Here is a 17147-nt window from a genome sequence, read left to right as displayed (position 1 = left end):
GATTCAGTCTCAGGGACTGAGGAGGACCGTGAAGCCCTACGACCAACTACCTGTGGTTGCTTCAGCCACTGGCGGGTGTCAGCTTTGCCACTGGTAGGAACCTGGGAAGGGAGTGACACAAGGGATCCCTTCCTGGCGAGAGGAGCTGAAGAAGACTTCTGAGAAGTTGGGACTGACGTCCCCAATGGTGGGGGGGGGTTTGCTCCTGAATTACGTTGTGCAGGAGCAACAGAGAGGGAAGTGCCCCTCACTATCAATGGGGCAGGTGGAGTCTGACGGCTCTGAGAGCCAACTGTACACAGTGGAATGGAACATGGTAGAACCATTGTCATAGTGGCGGCTTAGGTAGTCATCATATGCACAGGATGTAGCCTCTCATATTTTCTCTTAGCCTCAGTGTAGGTTAGTCGGTCCAGGGTCTTGTATTCTGTTATTTTTCTTTCTTTCTGGAGAACCCTGCAGTCTGGCAAGCAAGGCGAATGGTGCTCTCTGCAGCTGGCACAGATGGGAGGCAGGGCGCAGGGAGCTTTGGGATGAGAAGGATGTACACAATCCCAACAGGTGTTGCTGGAAGTACAGCGGGAAGACATACAGCCAAACTACCAGCACTTAAAAACACCGCATCCAGGGAGGGATATATACACTCCTGGAAATGGAAAAAAGAACACATTGACACCGGTGTGTCAGACCCACCATACTTGCTCCGGACACTGCGAGAGGGCTGTACAAGCAATGATCACACGCACGGCACAGCGGACACACCAGGAACCGCGGTGTTGGCCATTGAATGGCGCTAGCTGCGCAGCATTTGTGCACCGCCGCCGTCAGTGTCAGCCAGTTTGCCGTGGCATACGGAGTTCCATCGCAGTCTTTAACACTGGTAGCATGCCGCGACAGCGTGGACGTGAACCGTATGTGCAGTTGACGGACTTTGAGCGAGGGCGTATAGTGGGCATGCGGGAGACCGGGTGGACGTACCGCCTAATTGCTCAACACGTGGGGCGTGAGGTCTCCACAGTACATCGATGTTGTCGCCAGTGGTCGGCGGAAGGTGCACTGTTGCTCCTGGGGTATCGGCGAGGACCATTCGCAACCGTCTCCATGAAGCTGGGCTACGGTCCCGCACACCGTTAGGCCGTCTTCCGCTCACGCCCCAACATCGTGCAGCCCGCCTCCAGTGGTGTCGCGACAGGCGTGAATGGAGGGACGAATGGAGACATGTCATCTTCAGCGATGAGAGTCGCTTCTGCCTTGGTGCCAATGATGGTCGTATGCGTGTTTGGCACCGTGCAGGTGAGCGCCACAATCAGGACTGCATACAACTGAGGCACACAGGGCCAACACCCGGCATCATGGTGTGGGGAGCGATCTGTTACACTGGCCGTACACCACTGGTGATCGTCGAGGGGACACTGAATAGTGCACGGTACATCCAAACCGTCATCGAACCCATCGTTCTACCATTCCTAGACCGGCAAGGGAACTTGCTGTTCCAACAGGACAATGCACGTCCGCATGTATCCCGTGCCACCCAACGTGCTCTAGAAGGTGTAAGTCAACTACCCTGGCCAGCAAGATCTCCGGATCTGTCCCCCATTGAGCATGTTTTGGACTGGATGAAGCGTCGTCTCACGCGGTCTGCATGTCCAGCACGAACGCTGGTCCAACTGAGGCGCCAGGTGGAAATGGCATGGCAAGCCGTTCCACAGGACTACATCCAGCATCTCTACGATCGTCTCCATGGGAGAATAGCAGCCTGCATTGCTGCGAAAGGTGGATATACACTGTACTAGTGCCGACATTGTGCATGCTCTGTTGCCTGTGTCTATGTGCCTGTGGTTCTGTCAGTGTGATCATGTGATGTATCTGACCCCAGGAATGTGTCAATAAAGTTTCCCCTTCCTGGGACAATGAATTCACGGTGTTCTTATTTCAATTTCCAGGAGTGTAGCTTTATGTCACAGCCGTAGACCATCACCTTGACCTTCTCGGGTAATGTGTCACCCTCAAAGGCTAAGATGAAGACACTGGTGGCAACCTGATTATCTCTCGGACCCCGGTGGACGCACCGGACGAAATGGACACCTCGCCACTCTAAATTGGTGCACAGCTCATAGTCAGACTGCAAAAGAAGGTCCCTGTGGAACAGATACCCTGGACCATATTTAAGCTCTTATGGGGTGTCATGGAAACAGAAACATCCCCCATCTTCTCACAGACGAGCAGTGCCTGTGACTGGGCAGAGGATGTTGTTTTGATCAAGACCGACCCTGACCGAATTTTGGGAAAGCCCTCAACCTCCCCAAACTTGTCCTTAGAATACTCCACAGAAAACTGGTTTCATTGTCAAGAAAGATTCCCCATCAACTCTTGTACATACGAGGTACTGGGGTGAATAAGCTTCACTGCCATCCTTAGCCTGGTGTTCTTCCCATGGTGTGGCCAGGGGGGAGGGGGGAACAATTTGGTATCATATTTCTTAATATTGAAGTTAGACCTTGACCGCTTAGAGACTGCTAGTGTTTGAGCACCAGCAACCGATGACATACTATACTTCATGGCATGTCATCCACCCTGATGTCACCCACTCCGAACAAGGGACCTCCCCCACAGGCGCCACCCAGCCGCAGCAAAGGCCACCTGGCAGGATGGCCACTGACGGGAGTCCCGATGCCCAGGATGACGGGCATCTACTCCTTGGCATATGTGGGGAGTTAACGGTGCAGGCATCAGCAGAGCGATCCCCGTGTGGTCAGGGGGCTATAACCAACAGGGTACATGGCAGCCCCGACACAACGTATTGACTACCGTTCTGGATACCAGGTACAAGCGAGCTAAGAAGTCCATTATCGTCTCGTCGACAGTGCAGAAAGCGATACTGCACAGAGGATGGAGGAAAACACACCCAGGAGGGTGATCTTGCCCAACAGCTGGAGAATGAGCAGAAGTGCAGATCCACTTCAATGAAGGATGCGAGAGGTCTCAGCGCATGATGGACACTACGCACCGTGTAAGGCGCCCTTCCCCAATTGGCTCGCTCTTCAGGAAAATTTTGAAAAATGGAGGTCAAACCCTACAGGGGACCACCACATAAAGGCCGAAATGTGTGAGACTCCCTTTAGTTGCTTCTTACAACAGGCAGGAACACCACAGGCCTATTCTAACCCCTGGACCCCCACGGGGGCTCAATCCAAGATAACATGTGTCCTCTCTACCAAAAAATCCTCAATCCAGTCACAAATTTCACTTGATACTCCATATGATTGTACTTTAGACATTAAGCGTGGGTGTGGTACTGAGCCAAATGCTTTTCAAAAATCAAGTAATACTGCATCTATTTGACTGTCTTAATTTAAAGCTTTCTCTCTGTCACGTGAGATAAGTGGGAGCTGGGTTTTGCAAAATTGACATTTTCGGAATCCATGCTGGTTGGTATGGAGGAGGTCATTCTGATTGAGATTCCTCTATGTTTGAGCTCAGAATATGTTCGAAGATTACACAAAAATCAATGTCAAAGATATTGGATGGTAGTTTTGTAGATCACTTCTACTACCCTTCTTGTTGATGGGTGTTACATGTGCTTTCTTCCAACTACTGACTGTGGCTTTTTGTTTCAGGGATCTACAACAGATTATAGTTAAAAGAAGGCTAACTAGCAACAAATTCAGTATAGAATCTGATTCCATTGGAGCCTAGAGCTTTGTTCAGTTTTAACAGTTTCAGATGTTTTTCAACAGCCCTGACAGCAACACTTATTTCACTCATCTTCTCAGTGGTATGAGGATTAAAATGGGGCAATTCTCCTGTGTTTTCCTTTGTGAAGAGACAGCTGAAATCAGAGTTAAGCATTTCAGGTTTTGCTCTGCTACCCTCAATTTCTGTTTCTGTCTCATTCACGAGTGTCTGGACCTAGCTTTGGTGCCACTAACAGCCTTTACAAACAAGTCGAATTCTTCGACAATATTCTGCTCCGGTAATCATTGAAGGCTTCAACATTGCTTTATTGGCAGTCAAATGTGTTTCATTCAGCATCTCTCTTTCTATAGCCATATGCTTTGCTTTATAGCTATTATGAAGTAATCTGTTCCTTTCCAAATTTACTTACAATGACTGAAAACCATGGAGGGTCCCTTCCATTATGAACTGCTCTACTGGTACATACACTACTGGCCATTAAAATTGCTACACCAAGAAAAAATGCAGATGATAGATGGGTATTCATTGGACAAATATATTATACTAGAACTGACAAGTGATTACATTTTCATGCAATTTGGCTGCATAGATCCTGAGAAATCAGTACCCAGAACAACCACCTCTGGCCGTAATAACGGCCTTGATACACCTGGGCATTGAGTCAAACAGAGCTTGGACGGCGTGTACAGGTACAGCTGCCCATACAGCTTCAACACGATACCACAGTTCATCAAGTGTAATGACTGATGTATTGTGACGAGCCAGTTGCTCGGCCACCATTGACCAGGTGTTTTCAATTGGTGAGAGATCTGGAGAATGTGCTGGCCAGGGCAGCAGTCGAACATTTTCTGTATCCAAAAGGCTCAAACAGGACCTGCAACATGCGGCCATGCATTATCCTGCTGAAATGTAGGGTTTCGCAGGGATCTAATGAAGGGTAGAGCCACGGGTCGTAACACATCTGAAATGTAACGTCCACTGTTCAAAGTGCCGTCAATGCGAACAAGAGGTGACCGAGACGTGTAACCAATGGCACCCCATACCATCATGCCAGGTGATACGCCGCCAGTATGGTGATGACAAATACACGCTTCCAATGAACGTTCACCGCGATGTCGCCAAACAGGGATACGACCACCATGATGCTGTAAACAGAGCCTGGATTCATCCGAAAAAATGACGTTTTGCCATTCGGGCACCCAGGTTCGTTGTTGAGTACACCATCGCAGGCATTCCTGTTTGTGATGCAGCATCAAAGGTAACCACGGCCATGGTCTCAGAGCTGATAGTCCATGCTGCTGCAAAAGTCGTTGAACTGTTCGTGCAGATGGTTGTCGTCTTGCAAACGTCCCCATCTGTTGACTCAGGGATTGAGACGTGGCTGCACAATCTGTTACAGCCATGCGGATAAGATGCCTGTCATCTCGACTGCTAGTGATATGAGGCCATTGGGATCCAGCACGGCATTCGGTATTACCCTCCTGAACCCACTGATTCCATATTCTGCTAACAGTCATTGGATCTCGACCGACGCGAGCAGCAATGTCACGATACAATAAACTGTAATCACAATAGTCTACAAACCGACCTGATGGTACGCATTTCTCCTCCTTACTCGAGGCATCACAACAACGTTTCACCAGGCAATGCTGGTCAACTGCTGTTTGTGTATGAGAAATCGGTTGGAAACTTTCCTCATGTCAGCATGTTGTAGGTGTCGCCACTGGTGCTAACCTTGTGTGAATGCTCTGAAAAGCTAATCATTTGCATATCACAGCATCTTCTTCTGTCGGTTAAATTTCGCGTTTGTAGCACATCATCTTCGTGGTGTAGCAATTTTTTTGCATGCTCAACTATTCTCTAAACTTGAGCCACATTTTATCTACTTGATCCTGTCTTGTGCTGAATGTTTTAAGTTCCTTGCAGAGATATGACACTACTTCATTTTTACTCAGTTTACAGAGTATATATATATATATATATATATATATATATATATATATATCTTTGTTCCTGTTTTAGTTGTCCTTTGTACTTTGGCAATCATTGTTGCCATATCAAATAGATGAGCAAAAGATCTAGTTGACAAACACATTCTGATGTCTGTGGACCAATGAGCTTGGTTTCATGCAGGGGAGTATGTTCTATTCTCACTTTTACAGATTATATATCAAACCAGCCATTAGATTATAATACAAAATCAAGTGTGTGATACTTTCACCGAGTCCTGTGCATGTGTAGAAATTGAAACTGGTTGAAAAATTAAAATACATTGAACAGATGATGAAAAAGATTTTGTCAGTCAATTTATGAATGGGATTTGACACGAGGTGACAAGTTTTATACATCAGAATAAAATAGGTTTATGGAACACCTGACTGACAATAACTGAAAAGGTAAGATCAAATTTGACAGATGTTGGAATAAGTCCTTAGCACAGTGACTCATCTAGAGAATTGATCTCCAACAAAAGCTGTTCAAAGTGTTACTCCTGAAGAATTATGGATCAGCTGTTGAATACATCTAAAGTCGCTTGCAAATCTTTGAATGCTGAGCACTTGAACATGTCGAAAAGAAAAATGAACACAGTTAGAAAACAAATTCAAAAAACTTATCTTTGTTGGATATTGTGATGATTATTAAGCATACCGTCTAACTGATTCAAATTCACCAAAGACAGTTGTGAAGCATGTGACAGGCAATCCACCAAAAATTTTAAATGCAACTATAGTAACATCACAAAGGATAATGTGACTGGAAGTAATGGTACAGGCATAGGCTGTGCTCATTTTCCTTGCTAAGTCAACCTTATAATCTCTTATAGGTCAGACTGAAGTCAAAATCCAATATAAAGATTAAACAGTACATAAACTATCTGATCAAAAGTATCTGAACACCTATTAGTGGACATTAATATGGAGTGTGTTCACCCTTCAAATTATGATGGTTTCAGCTCTTTTGGGGACACTTTCAATGAGGCCACTGAATGTCTGTGGAGGAGTGGCAGCCAATTATTCCTTAAGAGGCAAAACCAGGGAAGGCAGTGTAGTTGGATGCTGGAGAAGGTGGAAGTTATCATTCAGATTCATCTCAAAGATGTTCCAATTGGGTTCAGGTAGGGTTCTGGACAGGCCTGTCATAAGCCACTGCCTAGCAGTTGTTCCTTTATGATAGGGTGCATTATCATGGTAATACAATCAATCATAATTTCCAAACTTTTGCTCCTACTATATACATGACACTGTGCTATGAAATATATTCATATCCTTCAGATTTTCACAGTTTCTTAGGCACGATTACAGGATCACACCATAACAATAAAAACACCCCCATACAGAAACACCACCTGTGCAGTACTTTGTTGCTGGCACTGTACATAATGGCAAGTAATTTCTCCAGGCATTCGCCAAACCCAAGTCCTTCCATCAAACTGTCGCAGTGTATAGGGTGATTCATCACTCAAAATCATTCATTTCCAGTCATCCTCTGCCCAATGGCATTCTTCTCTATACCCCCTCAAGTGTCACTTAGCATTGGCTACAGCAATGTGTGGCTTATGAGGAGCTACTTGACCACTGTACCCATGCTTTTTAACTCCCTATGCACAGTCACTGTTCTAGGTGGACCGATGGTACCACTTTGGAAGTCACAAATGATTTTTTCTTCATATTTCATTCAATTTTTACAACCACCTTCTGGAGCACTCGACTGTTTCTGTCCATCAGTACAATGAGGTCTGCCTGATCTTGGTGTAGCTGTGGTTGTTCCTTTACACCTCCACTTCACAATCACTACAGCAACAGTTTACCTGGGTAGCTTATGAAGGGTTGAAATGTGCCTGACGGATTTGTTACTCAGGTGACACATAATACTAAGTCCATGTTCAATGTCACTGAGCTCTCCTGACTGACCCATTTTGTTGTTACTGCTTCTCTACGGACAACACAATGCACCTCATCTTTTTCTATACTGGAGGGTCCACCTCTTTTTGATATCTAGTGTTCAATTCCACATTACATATTGGTGTTCACGTACTTATCCATTTAATTACATGTGCAGTTTACAATATCTTCAATTGTTCATGATGATCCTGTCAGATGTATTTTCTGAAGCAAAGATGATGGTGGTATTAGAGGGAAATTGGATAGTCAACCTGTCAAACCTGTCACAGGGAAGAGTGGTTGTTTGCAGAAATTAAGATAGAGGAGGCAAAATACTAAAACACATTTTTTATGTAACTGCTCTATTTAGCTTGAAGATGGATGTATCATGTGGAAAGAAAGAAATTTGACAGCAGTTCACAAAATGTTCAAATGACTGACAGCCACCATTAAAAAAAGACTGACATCTAAATGGAAATCATATTTCATCAAGATATGCTAACTTCCAAAACATTAATCTGAATGCCCTTTTTTGATTCAACAGCCTGAAATTACATTCTTCTTATGATTAAATGTAGGGTCTCCAACATGTTATTCACAAAAAATATTTTTTTATTCATAAACCAATAATGTTATGGTTTACACTTAAAATTGCAAACCTGAAACAGCAAACATCTAGACGTATTGAGGAATTTCTGTTGCATAACAACACAAGTAATCAGTAAAAAATGTCCCATTAATTTTCCCAAAGGGGGAGAAACAGGAAATTTTTTTAAAGAAATGCTTATTCAATTATGATGACATCTATAACACTTTTGTTTGGTTACAAAATTTCCTGCTTGATCATGTTAATGGATTTACTGCAATATTTTCAAGTGTTCTTTTACTTAATGTTGAGTAGCATAGTTGAAGATGAACATAATGTGTTTTCAGAGTGTAACCCAGAGCCAGCACTTGACTAGATAAATGTGGGAAACCTCTCAATACCACCCTCAAATTGGTCAATAGGACCAACTTTCAACAACCTAGGATTGAACAAAAGTGGTCTTCTTCTCAATAGTTCAACACATTATTGAGCAGCCTTGTTAAGAGGATGGAGACCTCATAACTCTTATGATTACATGTTGCAACATGTCATCATCCAGATTGTCTGAAAAAGCACCAATTTCTAGAGAAGATGTCTTTAAGACCTTAAAATTTCATACTTTCTCCCATTTCTCCTCACCAGAGGCATGCGAGTCCATACATGTATAGATGTACATACGAGGTGCGACAAAGTAACGAGACTGATGTGGGGGGGGCAAAAAAAAAAATGTTGCTTACCGTTTTAGTCAAGTTTAGTGTTGTCACCTTCAAAGCAGTTCCCTTCTGATTGCACACACTTTTTCCAGCACTTCTGCCATTTATAGTACCATTTCTGGAAATCATCTTCTCTAATATCCTCCAAGATCCTCGTCACAGCTTTTTGGACATCTTGTGTTGGTTGAAAATGGTGTCCCTTGACTGCCATTTTGACTCTTGGAAATAGAACAAAGTCACATGGAGCAATATCTGGTGAATAATGTGGCTGTGGTAGTACTGAGATTTGTTGAGGTTAAAAATTGCTGTACTGACAGAGCAGTATGGGATGGTGGGTCAACAGAAGCGTCCAATCCCATGCATCGGCCTTGACCTGTGACGCAAGGGTATTGTCGTGTGTGACATCATGACGGCGCGGAGTTTGGTTTGTGAGTGTGGCGTGTTTGTAGATGTCGTTGTGTTGTGGTTTGTTGTGCTCTCTGGTGGTATGTTCAGGGTTTTCGTTTTTGTGGTGTAATGGGCTCAGTTTGCTTTTGCTCATTATCCAGAATTGTTCGAGTGTTGACTGTGTTTGTAGTGGAATTCGTTTCAGTGAGTTAACGATTCTGTGTGAAGGTTAATTTAGTGTTGTTCGTTGTACATTGTGTGGTAATTTTAGTAAAATTAATCGGTTGTTGTTTTTGTTCAGGAATGGATATGATGGATAAAATTAACAGTGCGCAGGTCAAGGGAAGTGTTAGATTCCAATGTGTGGCTGTGTATGTTGATATTGGTATCGGGGGATGTTTTTGAGCTATATAGGCCAAGGGAAGTGTTTGAACCTAATTTATGGGGTTGGGAGCTGCTGTTGAGCTATATAGGTCAATGGAAGTGTCCAATTCCAGATGATATTGTGTTTAGTGGTATTTGGGGAGTTTTGTGATGTCGGTTTTTTCGTCTTTTGTGTGGTTTTGTATGGGGGTAGGTGTCTAAATTTGTTTATATTTAGTTTGCCCCCACCCAAAAACACCCCATTTCCTGCACTTGTTCTGTGAGTGTTATTAGGCTTTTTGTGGAAAGTGTGTGTGTGTTTTTCAATGTATCTTCGTCATAATGTGTACCGACTTTATATGTGCCATATTGGAATCATGGTTTATGTTCGTTTCCGCCATATTTGTGACGTCATGGGTCAAAGCAGACGGGCAGGATCGGATGCTTCCGTATTTCCGGGATGGCACATCATCGTGATGCAGAATCCAATTATCAGCAATGTTGGCACGGACACAAACTCTTTTACAAAGTCTTTCTAAAATTTCTTTGTAGTAATATTGGTTAACTGTTTGTCCAGGAGGCACCCACTGTGAACAATTCCCTTGGAATCAAAGAAGCACACAAGCATGCATTTCACTTTTGACTTTGACACTTTGACATGCAAGCTTTTTTTGGTCTGGGTGACCACTTTGAGCACCATTGCGAACTTTGGCATTTTGTCTCTGGATCATACTGAAAGAGTCAACTTTCATCACCAGTGATAACGTGGCTCAACAATTCTGGATTGATTTCCATTTGCTCTAACAGATCAGCTGCCACATTTCTCCGTGTTTCTCGCTGTTGTGGTGTGAGATTTTTGGGGACCATTTTTGCACAAATCTTTCTCATACCAAGATCTTCAGTTATTATTAGATGAACCGTTTCTCGATTGATGTTCAGTTCTTCTGCAATCATTTTCATGGAAAATCTTCGATCAGATCGTATGAGTTCACGCACCCTGGTCAAGTTGACATACGTCCATGAGGTTGATGGTCGTCCACTGCGGTCTTCGTCTTCAACATTCGTTCTGCTTTCACTAAACATTTTATGTCCATGAATAACTTGAGCTCTTGACATAACCACCTCTCCAAAAGCCTTCTGAAGCTTACTGTAAGTTGTCGTCACATTTTCGCCCAATTAAACACAAGATGAAATGGCATACCGTTACACAATATTATTATAGAGACACAAACACATGTTAACTTATTTCAGCACAGCTCACGACTGAGCAGTAACACACAAAAATGAGACGAACAACAAAAATAACTACAGAATCTACAGGAATTGGACACTTCCCTTGATCTATATAGGTCAACCACAGCTGACGATACCAAAACATAAATGCCTACAGCAAAAACTATGAAAATTAGAATCAGACATTTCCCTTGACCACAGCTGACAATACCAAAACACCAATACCTACATACAAAACTATATGAAAATTGTAATCAGCTATTTCCCCTGACCTATATAGGTCAACCATAACCACTGATATGAAAAAACGAACACCTAAAACTACGAAAAACAGAACCAAAACCACAACACCTCAAAAATTCAAAAATCCCACATTCGATATAAAATAAAACCGAGAAACATTACAATTCGAGAAAAATAAACCCAAAAAATTTTATGTTTTGGTATAATGCAACCACTGAGATTAGTGGTTGCCACTTTGAACAGTTGCTAAGGGGTTCAGTTGTTGCTATAATGTTTAAGATATTAATGTTATCAAAATCTAAATATTCATTTCTGATCATTAGATCCTTATCTCAAAGTACGCAGTTTAGTAAGCTCTAGTAGCAATAGGTCCTATAGTTTTGACCCAAAGCTTTAGGAAACCTTGTACACGAAAGAAAGATTACCATCAATTTTGTGCCAGACAGCAAATATTGTAGTACTACAGTGAAACATTCTTTGAGTAAAAAATTGGATGCAGCACTCCAAAATTAACTGAAGTGTACTAACATAGATCGAATACGAACTGCAAGTCCTACCAATTTACATCATATTAAAGAGAGCTACATGCATAAAAATACCAATACAAGACAGATGTAAACAATAAAAACATGTTGTAAATAGAAGTTTATTTTTTTTTACCAGCAGAAATGTTGTATTTGCACTTTTTTACAAATCAAGCACAGATCATTATAATATACCAATAATAAATTTAGTAATTTCTACTATTAGAGACACATGACGTTTTCAACACACAAATACAGAAATTAAAAATATAACCATTACACAGGATCAAATTTTGTAACCATATCTGCACAGAAGAATTTTGTAACCATATCTGCACTGAAGCAACTAACATTAATACTACCCTGGTCTAGTAATTAGTCTTCATACACATTGTGTATAATACAATTTTGTAACCAAATTTGCACAGAAGCAACTAACATTAATACTACCCTAGACTAGTAATTAGTCTTCATACACGTTTTGTTTAATATAATATGTGAAAAATTTTTAAAGTCCACAAGAAAAGAGAATTACTCAAAAGTTTCGAAAAGACAAACTTCATAATCCCTACAATGTGCATTGCAAATAAATACACAAATGTTGATATATAACCAGTGGAGACTAATGTGTGTTATGTGTCATTAAAGCTGGCTTTTTTGGGCGGAATCTACGACACTGCGCGTTTAGTCACATGGAGTCTGAACATGCTTTTTCCCACTTCTTAAATACCAATAACTTAAAATAATTGTCACAAATACGTCACTGAAAAGATGACGCTCAACATTCGATATGAGACTTGGGTGGTATTTCATTCCACAACTCTAACAGAACTTTAACTATTCCTATGAAAATACGACAGCTAAGACGAGTGCAACACTGCATAAAAATAATTACACATACATACATGCGAAGGCACATATCTAAATTACTGTTGTAACGAAAATCTTAGAGGTACATACCGGAAATTAACATTCACTGTACTAAGCAACTCTTGAAGTTCAAGTAGAAATTTATTGTCCTTCCCTTCTTCTCCATGGTCACCTCTGAGTCCATTTCCTAAGGTGTCAAACACATGGCCAACGCTAGAACGGAGAACTTTAACTGAATTTAAAGCTGTGTACAGTGGTTCAATGAGGCGATCTAGCTCTTGAACATTACTCTGAGCCATAATAGGCACCATCTTCCTTTCTTGTGAACGCAGTTAATGTTTGTTTGTAAACACGGCAAAGTTATATTATACATCCGCCATCGTCCATAGATATAATTTATTTTCATTTATTTACTTTTTTTTAATTGGCATATAGCATACAAACTTTTTAGCCATGACAAATAAATATACTGCCCTAAATAACAAGGTAACATTTTTTTCTTCGAGGATGTTGTGTCGTTTGAAAGATAATTCAATATTCAATATTTTAACAACATGTTGTCCCGTCATCGTCAATTGTGTGTAATATTAAGTTAATAATCATCACTTTCGGTTTTGTGATTATTACAACTCAATGAAATTAATTTTTCATGTCATTCGCAAACCACCTGTATTGTTTGATAGGCGTTATCAATCGTAAATTTCGAATATGCTGCTCCACATATTTTCTTGATCCTGTTTTGCAGTTGTTCTTCTGCTTGTTGATATTTGCAGTTTCGTTTGCACAATCACCTACAGTGCAACACCTGGCAAATAGGAAAATTTATAGAACTTTTATCAAACGTTACCTGAAGAGCAATATCATCAACTGTACAAACAAATTTATAAAGGCATTTCAATATTTGATTCAGTTTATTAATACAAAAGTTTATTATGTGTTATGAGGCTGACCAGGTCCCACCAAAATTCGAGTTCAACAGATTTCAACGTCCAGAACTCCAAGCATGTCAAGCCATTGTTCCAGATGTATCAAATATTATAAAATCCAAACGAGTACAAACTTAAAAACATCCTGATCTCTATGTTAAATATCTGTATGTGATTGTCATGTGTGATGAATCAGATGTGTAGGCCTAGTTATGCTTATTACATTAATTCAGTTACAAGATTAGTTTATTGCATTGTCAAAAGAACCACTGAAAATATAGATTTGATAAAACCATGATTATAAAAGTGAGCTGTAATACTCTCATGTTAGAAGGTGTACCCTTGCATTGTGGACATATCATCGTTTTATCTTGGTTTGCTCTTCAGTTTAGAGCCATTGCACCCACACACCACATTCAAATAGCAAGGTGAGTGTTGGAGTGCTGGGCAGAAGCAGTTGTTTTCACGAACTGTGAGTGTTGGAAGAATGGAATTCTTTCCCTGTCCCATTGGAGGTGCCCATTTTTAGCAGGAATTCTGAAAAATTCAACAAACTGAGTTTTTTGCTCATTGGTATTCTTAGTAATTTTGGTTTCTGACCAACTCTACATAAAAAATTAATCTTGTGGTCATCTAAAGACAAGCAAAGTGTGTATCGCATTGTCAGTGATGAAAACAGGTAAACAATGTACTTATAGAACCCATTATATCTACAAGTTCGTTGCACTTGAGAAGATAAATAAACCTGTCACGCATTATGAAGATTTGTAACACATACAGAAGAACAAGAATGTTGGGTGGCTACCCATGGGTGAAAACATTCACTATTCAAGCACTGATACTGTGTCCTCCTTTCATACTTGCAGTCCAGTCAGTACCTTTTATGGAGTTTTTGTTCCATGTATCCAAATATGAGTATGCTATTTGCAATTTGGAAATGATATGGGTGAGATTATGTGAAGAAATATGTGTAATTATTCTATTTCATTTATTCATTCATAGATCTCATTACACAATATTTCTGGGGTTTACTGTGAGACTTTTATGGAAGTCTAGAGCGCTAATTTGTATGTTTGTAAAAAAAAATCCCAGTTATTTGCTGATACAACAGAAACACTCTTTGGTTGAAGGCAGAGGTGGCCAAATCTCACGTGTGTGGGTTGTGGGCTTTCTAAGACCCGGCTGTCACTTGGGTTTCCTGAATCCTCCTTGGAAGTACTCAGAACAGCGCGACATTTAGCATTGTGATGGGCATTTTTCGGTCTGCACTACCCTCTGAGTTCGGCAGAATTGAGATGTCAGTACTGTTTACCTTTCGTTATTTGTTCATTGTATAGACGTTCACAGGTCCAGCGGCTGTTTACACAAAAAGAGGCAGCTGGTGATCTATCGTCAAAATCCTTTAAAATGAATGGGAATGACAGAAGAGAGGGACGAAAATTCTCAATTCGCATTAGCATTGGGTACTGCTTAATTACTATGAAATGGCATTACAGAACCATGCAGAGAATTTAAATATTTGGATGACAATGAAACTGCGAAAAATTACAATGATCGACGGATGGGATTCATTTTTCTGCACATAGAGAATTACTATGTGCTAAATTTGCAGGCATGGAGCACTTGAAGAAATTGATGGAACGACTAGTAAAATTCCTGATGTTGCATCCGTTATTCCATTGTCAGTTAAACCAGTTTTCAATGACGATGGACAAAGAGTATGCAGACTTCGAATAATACTGCAAAGTACATTGGTTAAATCAAGTAGCATGGCTAGAACTATTTTTCGATTTAATACTCGCTATTATTGAAGTTATGAAGGTAACAGAAGCGCAGGAACGAAAATTAGAGCATCCATTATACATTGCAGACTTCACATTTCAAGTGAACTCGACTGCACACAGCCCACAATAAAACATTGCAAGGTAAATTCTTTCCGATTTAATAGAGATGCATTGTGAAAGATAATCGCGTTCACATAGGAGTAAATCAGGGGACACAAACACAGTTACAAAACAAATAAAACTATGAGAGACAAATATGCTGTCTTTAATGGCAAACTAACCAACAGCTGACAGGTAAATATCATCTGCAGAAACGCCACTCTTCCAAGATTTTATTGTCTTATTGCAGGGGCGGGCAGGAATCCTGCACGTGTGCGGTGCACTTGCACGCGTGCAGTTAACAGGTGCTGCGTGCACACGGGGGCAAGCTGGCCACCCGCTTACCTCCCCTCCCGACCATACCTTCTGTCCACTCCTTCCTCTGTAATGCGTTTTGTGTTTCTAGCTTGCTTTACTAAATGATGGAATGAGGTTAGCAGGAGTGCTTGAAATAAATCATGGTTTGAAAGAGTACCTATTAACTACGATACGTTTTATTTAATTATCACAGGTGGACTTAACAATACGTTTAATATCTGGAACAAAATTTCTGCATACAGACAAACGCAAACAGTTACGTAAATTTTCATCACATGTTTGCTCTTAACTGAGGCTAATTGATTCAGCAAATGGTTTTCCAGCTCTCACTATATTAAGCGCAATTTTATAGCTCGCACGTACCGCTGGGCTATTATTGTTGTCGTCCTGAAAAATTGAAAACAGTGCTCCATAAATGTTAAATCAGTTAGATGAGAGACATGACGAGAGAAAGTCGCAGATCTCTCGTGACAACGGCAACTAGGACAGATGCATCTAATATCGTCAGGTCGCTCTTCTTAAGCTCAGTCAATTTCCCCATCCGCTCAGAATCCGACAATAAATTGTACTCGTCCTAGTGAAATTTATTATAATGGCCTTCAATACTAAACTTCCGCTGACCAGCGATAATACTGCCACATATTAAACATTTCGAATTTTCACGTCTTTGCACAAAGAAAAAATGATTCTCCCATTACTTTTTAAAAGGTAACAAATCTCCACGTCTCCGTTTCCTTGATTCACTCTGCATTTTCCGGTTCTTGAAATACAACGTTCACTACGTAGTGGTCGCTTCGCATCAAAGTCCGCGGCTTAGCCTTGTACTACACTGCTGCAACCTGCCGGCTGTCGCCACTGCCCCATTCGACGATTGCACGCGAGCAGCACACGTGCAGCGCTGTGCGCTCACGAGCCGCGTGCAACGTTTGCCCGCCCCTGTCTTATTGTATGTAGTCTGCAGCTCGTGGTCTAGTGGCTAGCGTTGCTGCCTCTGGATCACAGTCTTGGTTTCGGTTCCTGACCAGTTTGTCGCCATCATTTCATCATCATCGTTATTCGTGAAGGTGGCTAAAATTGGACTCGGACAGGTTGGAACATTGTACAGACGCTGATGACAGCGCAGTTGAGCAACCCACAAATCAAACATCGTCATCATCATCATTATAGGCATTTAGAATAATTTATTTTTAGTTTAACAGCTGCTGCGTCATCCTCTGGAACTATTTCCTGCATTTATATGGTCTCACATTGCTCTCACATATGCTTGGTCTCACAAATTACGAAGTTTATTCGACTCGCTTTTTTGGTTACATTATTTAATACTCGCGAAAATAAAATTGACACTCGGCGCGGTGGCTGATGGGAGCGACTGTAAATGGGAAATGCCTCAACTTTCTTCGCGCATGTAGTATTTATTTGTGGGATATGTCATTAGCTTGCACACACACACACACACACACACACACACACACACACACACACACAGTATAGCCAAGCTGAAATTTTTTTGGTGTGACAAAAGTT

The 17147-nt window shown here is 41.4% G+C and overlaps 1 protein-coding gene across 1 annotated transcript in view; it reads right to left on the bottom strand.

Moving 5' to 3' along the window:
• LOC126178759 (mediator of RNA polymerase II transcription subunit 27) overlaps positions 1–12861 on the bottom strand; it is a 71606-nt gene extending 58745 nt beyond the window's left edge. Inside the window, exon 1 of the mRNA XM_049924556.1 lies at positions 12587–12861. Within this exon, the coding sequence (XP_049780513.1) occupies positions 12587–12807 (221 nt within the window). The 5' untranslated portion in view covers positions 12808–12861. The remainder of the gene's footprint in view (positions 1–12586) is intronic.
• Between the last annotated feature and the right edge of the window lie 4286 nt (positions 12862–17147).

This window comes from Schistocerca cancellata, chromosome 1 (genome assembly GCF_023864275.1).
Source record: "Schistocerca cancellata isolate TAMUIC-IGC-003103 chromosome 1, iqSchCanc2.1, whole genome shotgun sequence".
Classification (NCBI taxonomy): domain Eukaryota; kingdom Metazoa; phylum Arthropoda; class Insecta; order Orthoptera; family Acrididae; genus Schistocerca; species Schistocerca cancellata.
Note: the sequence above shows the minus strand (reverse complement) of the source record. Positions and strands in the feature narration are given on the sequence as shown.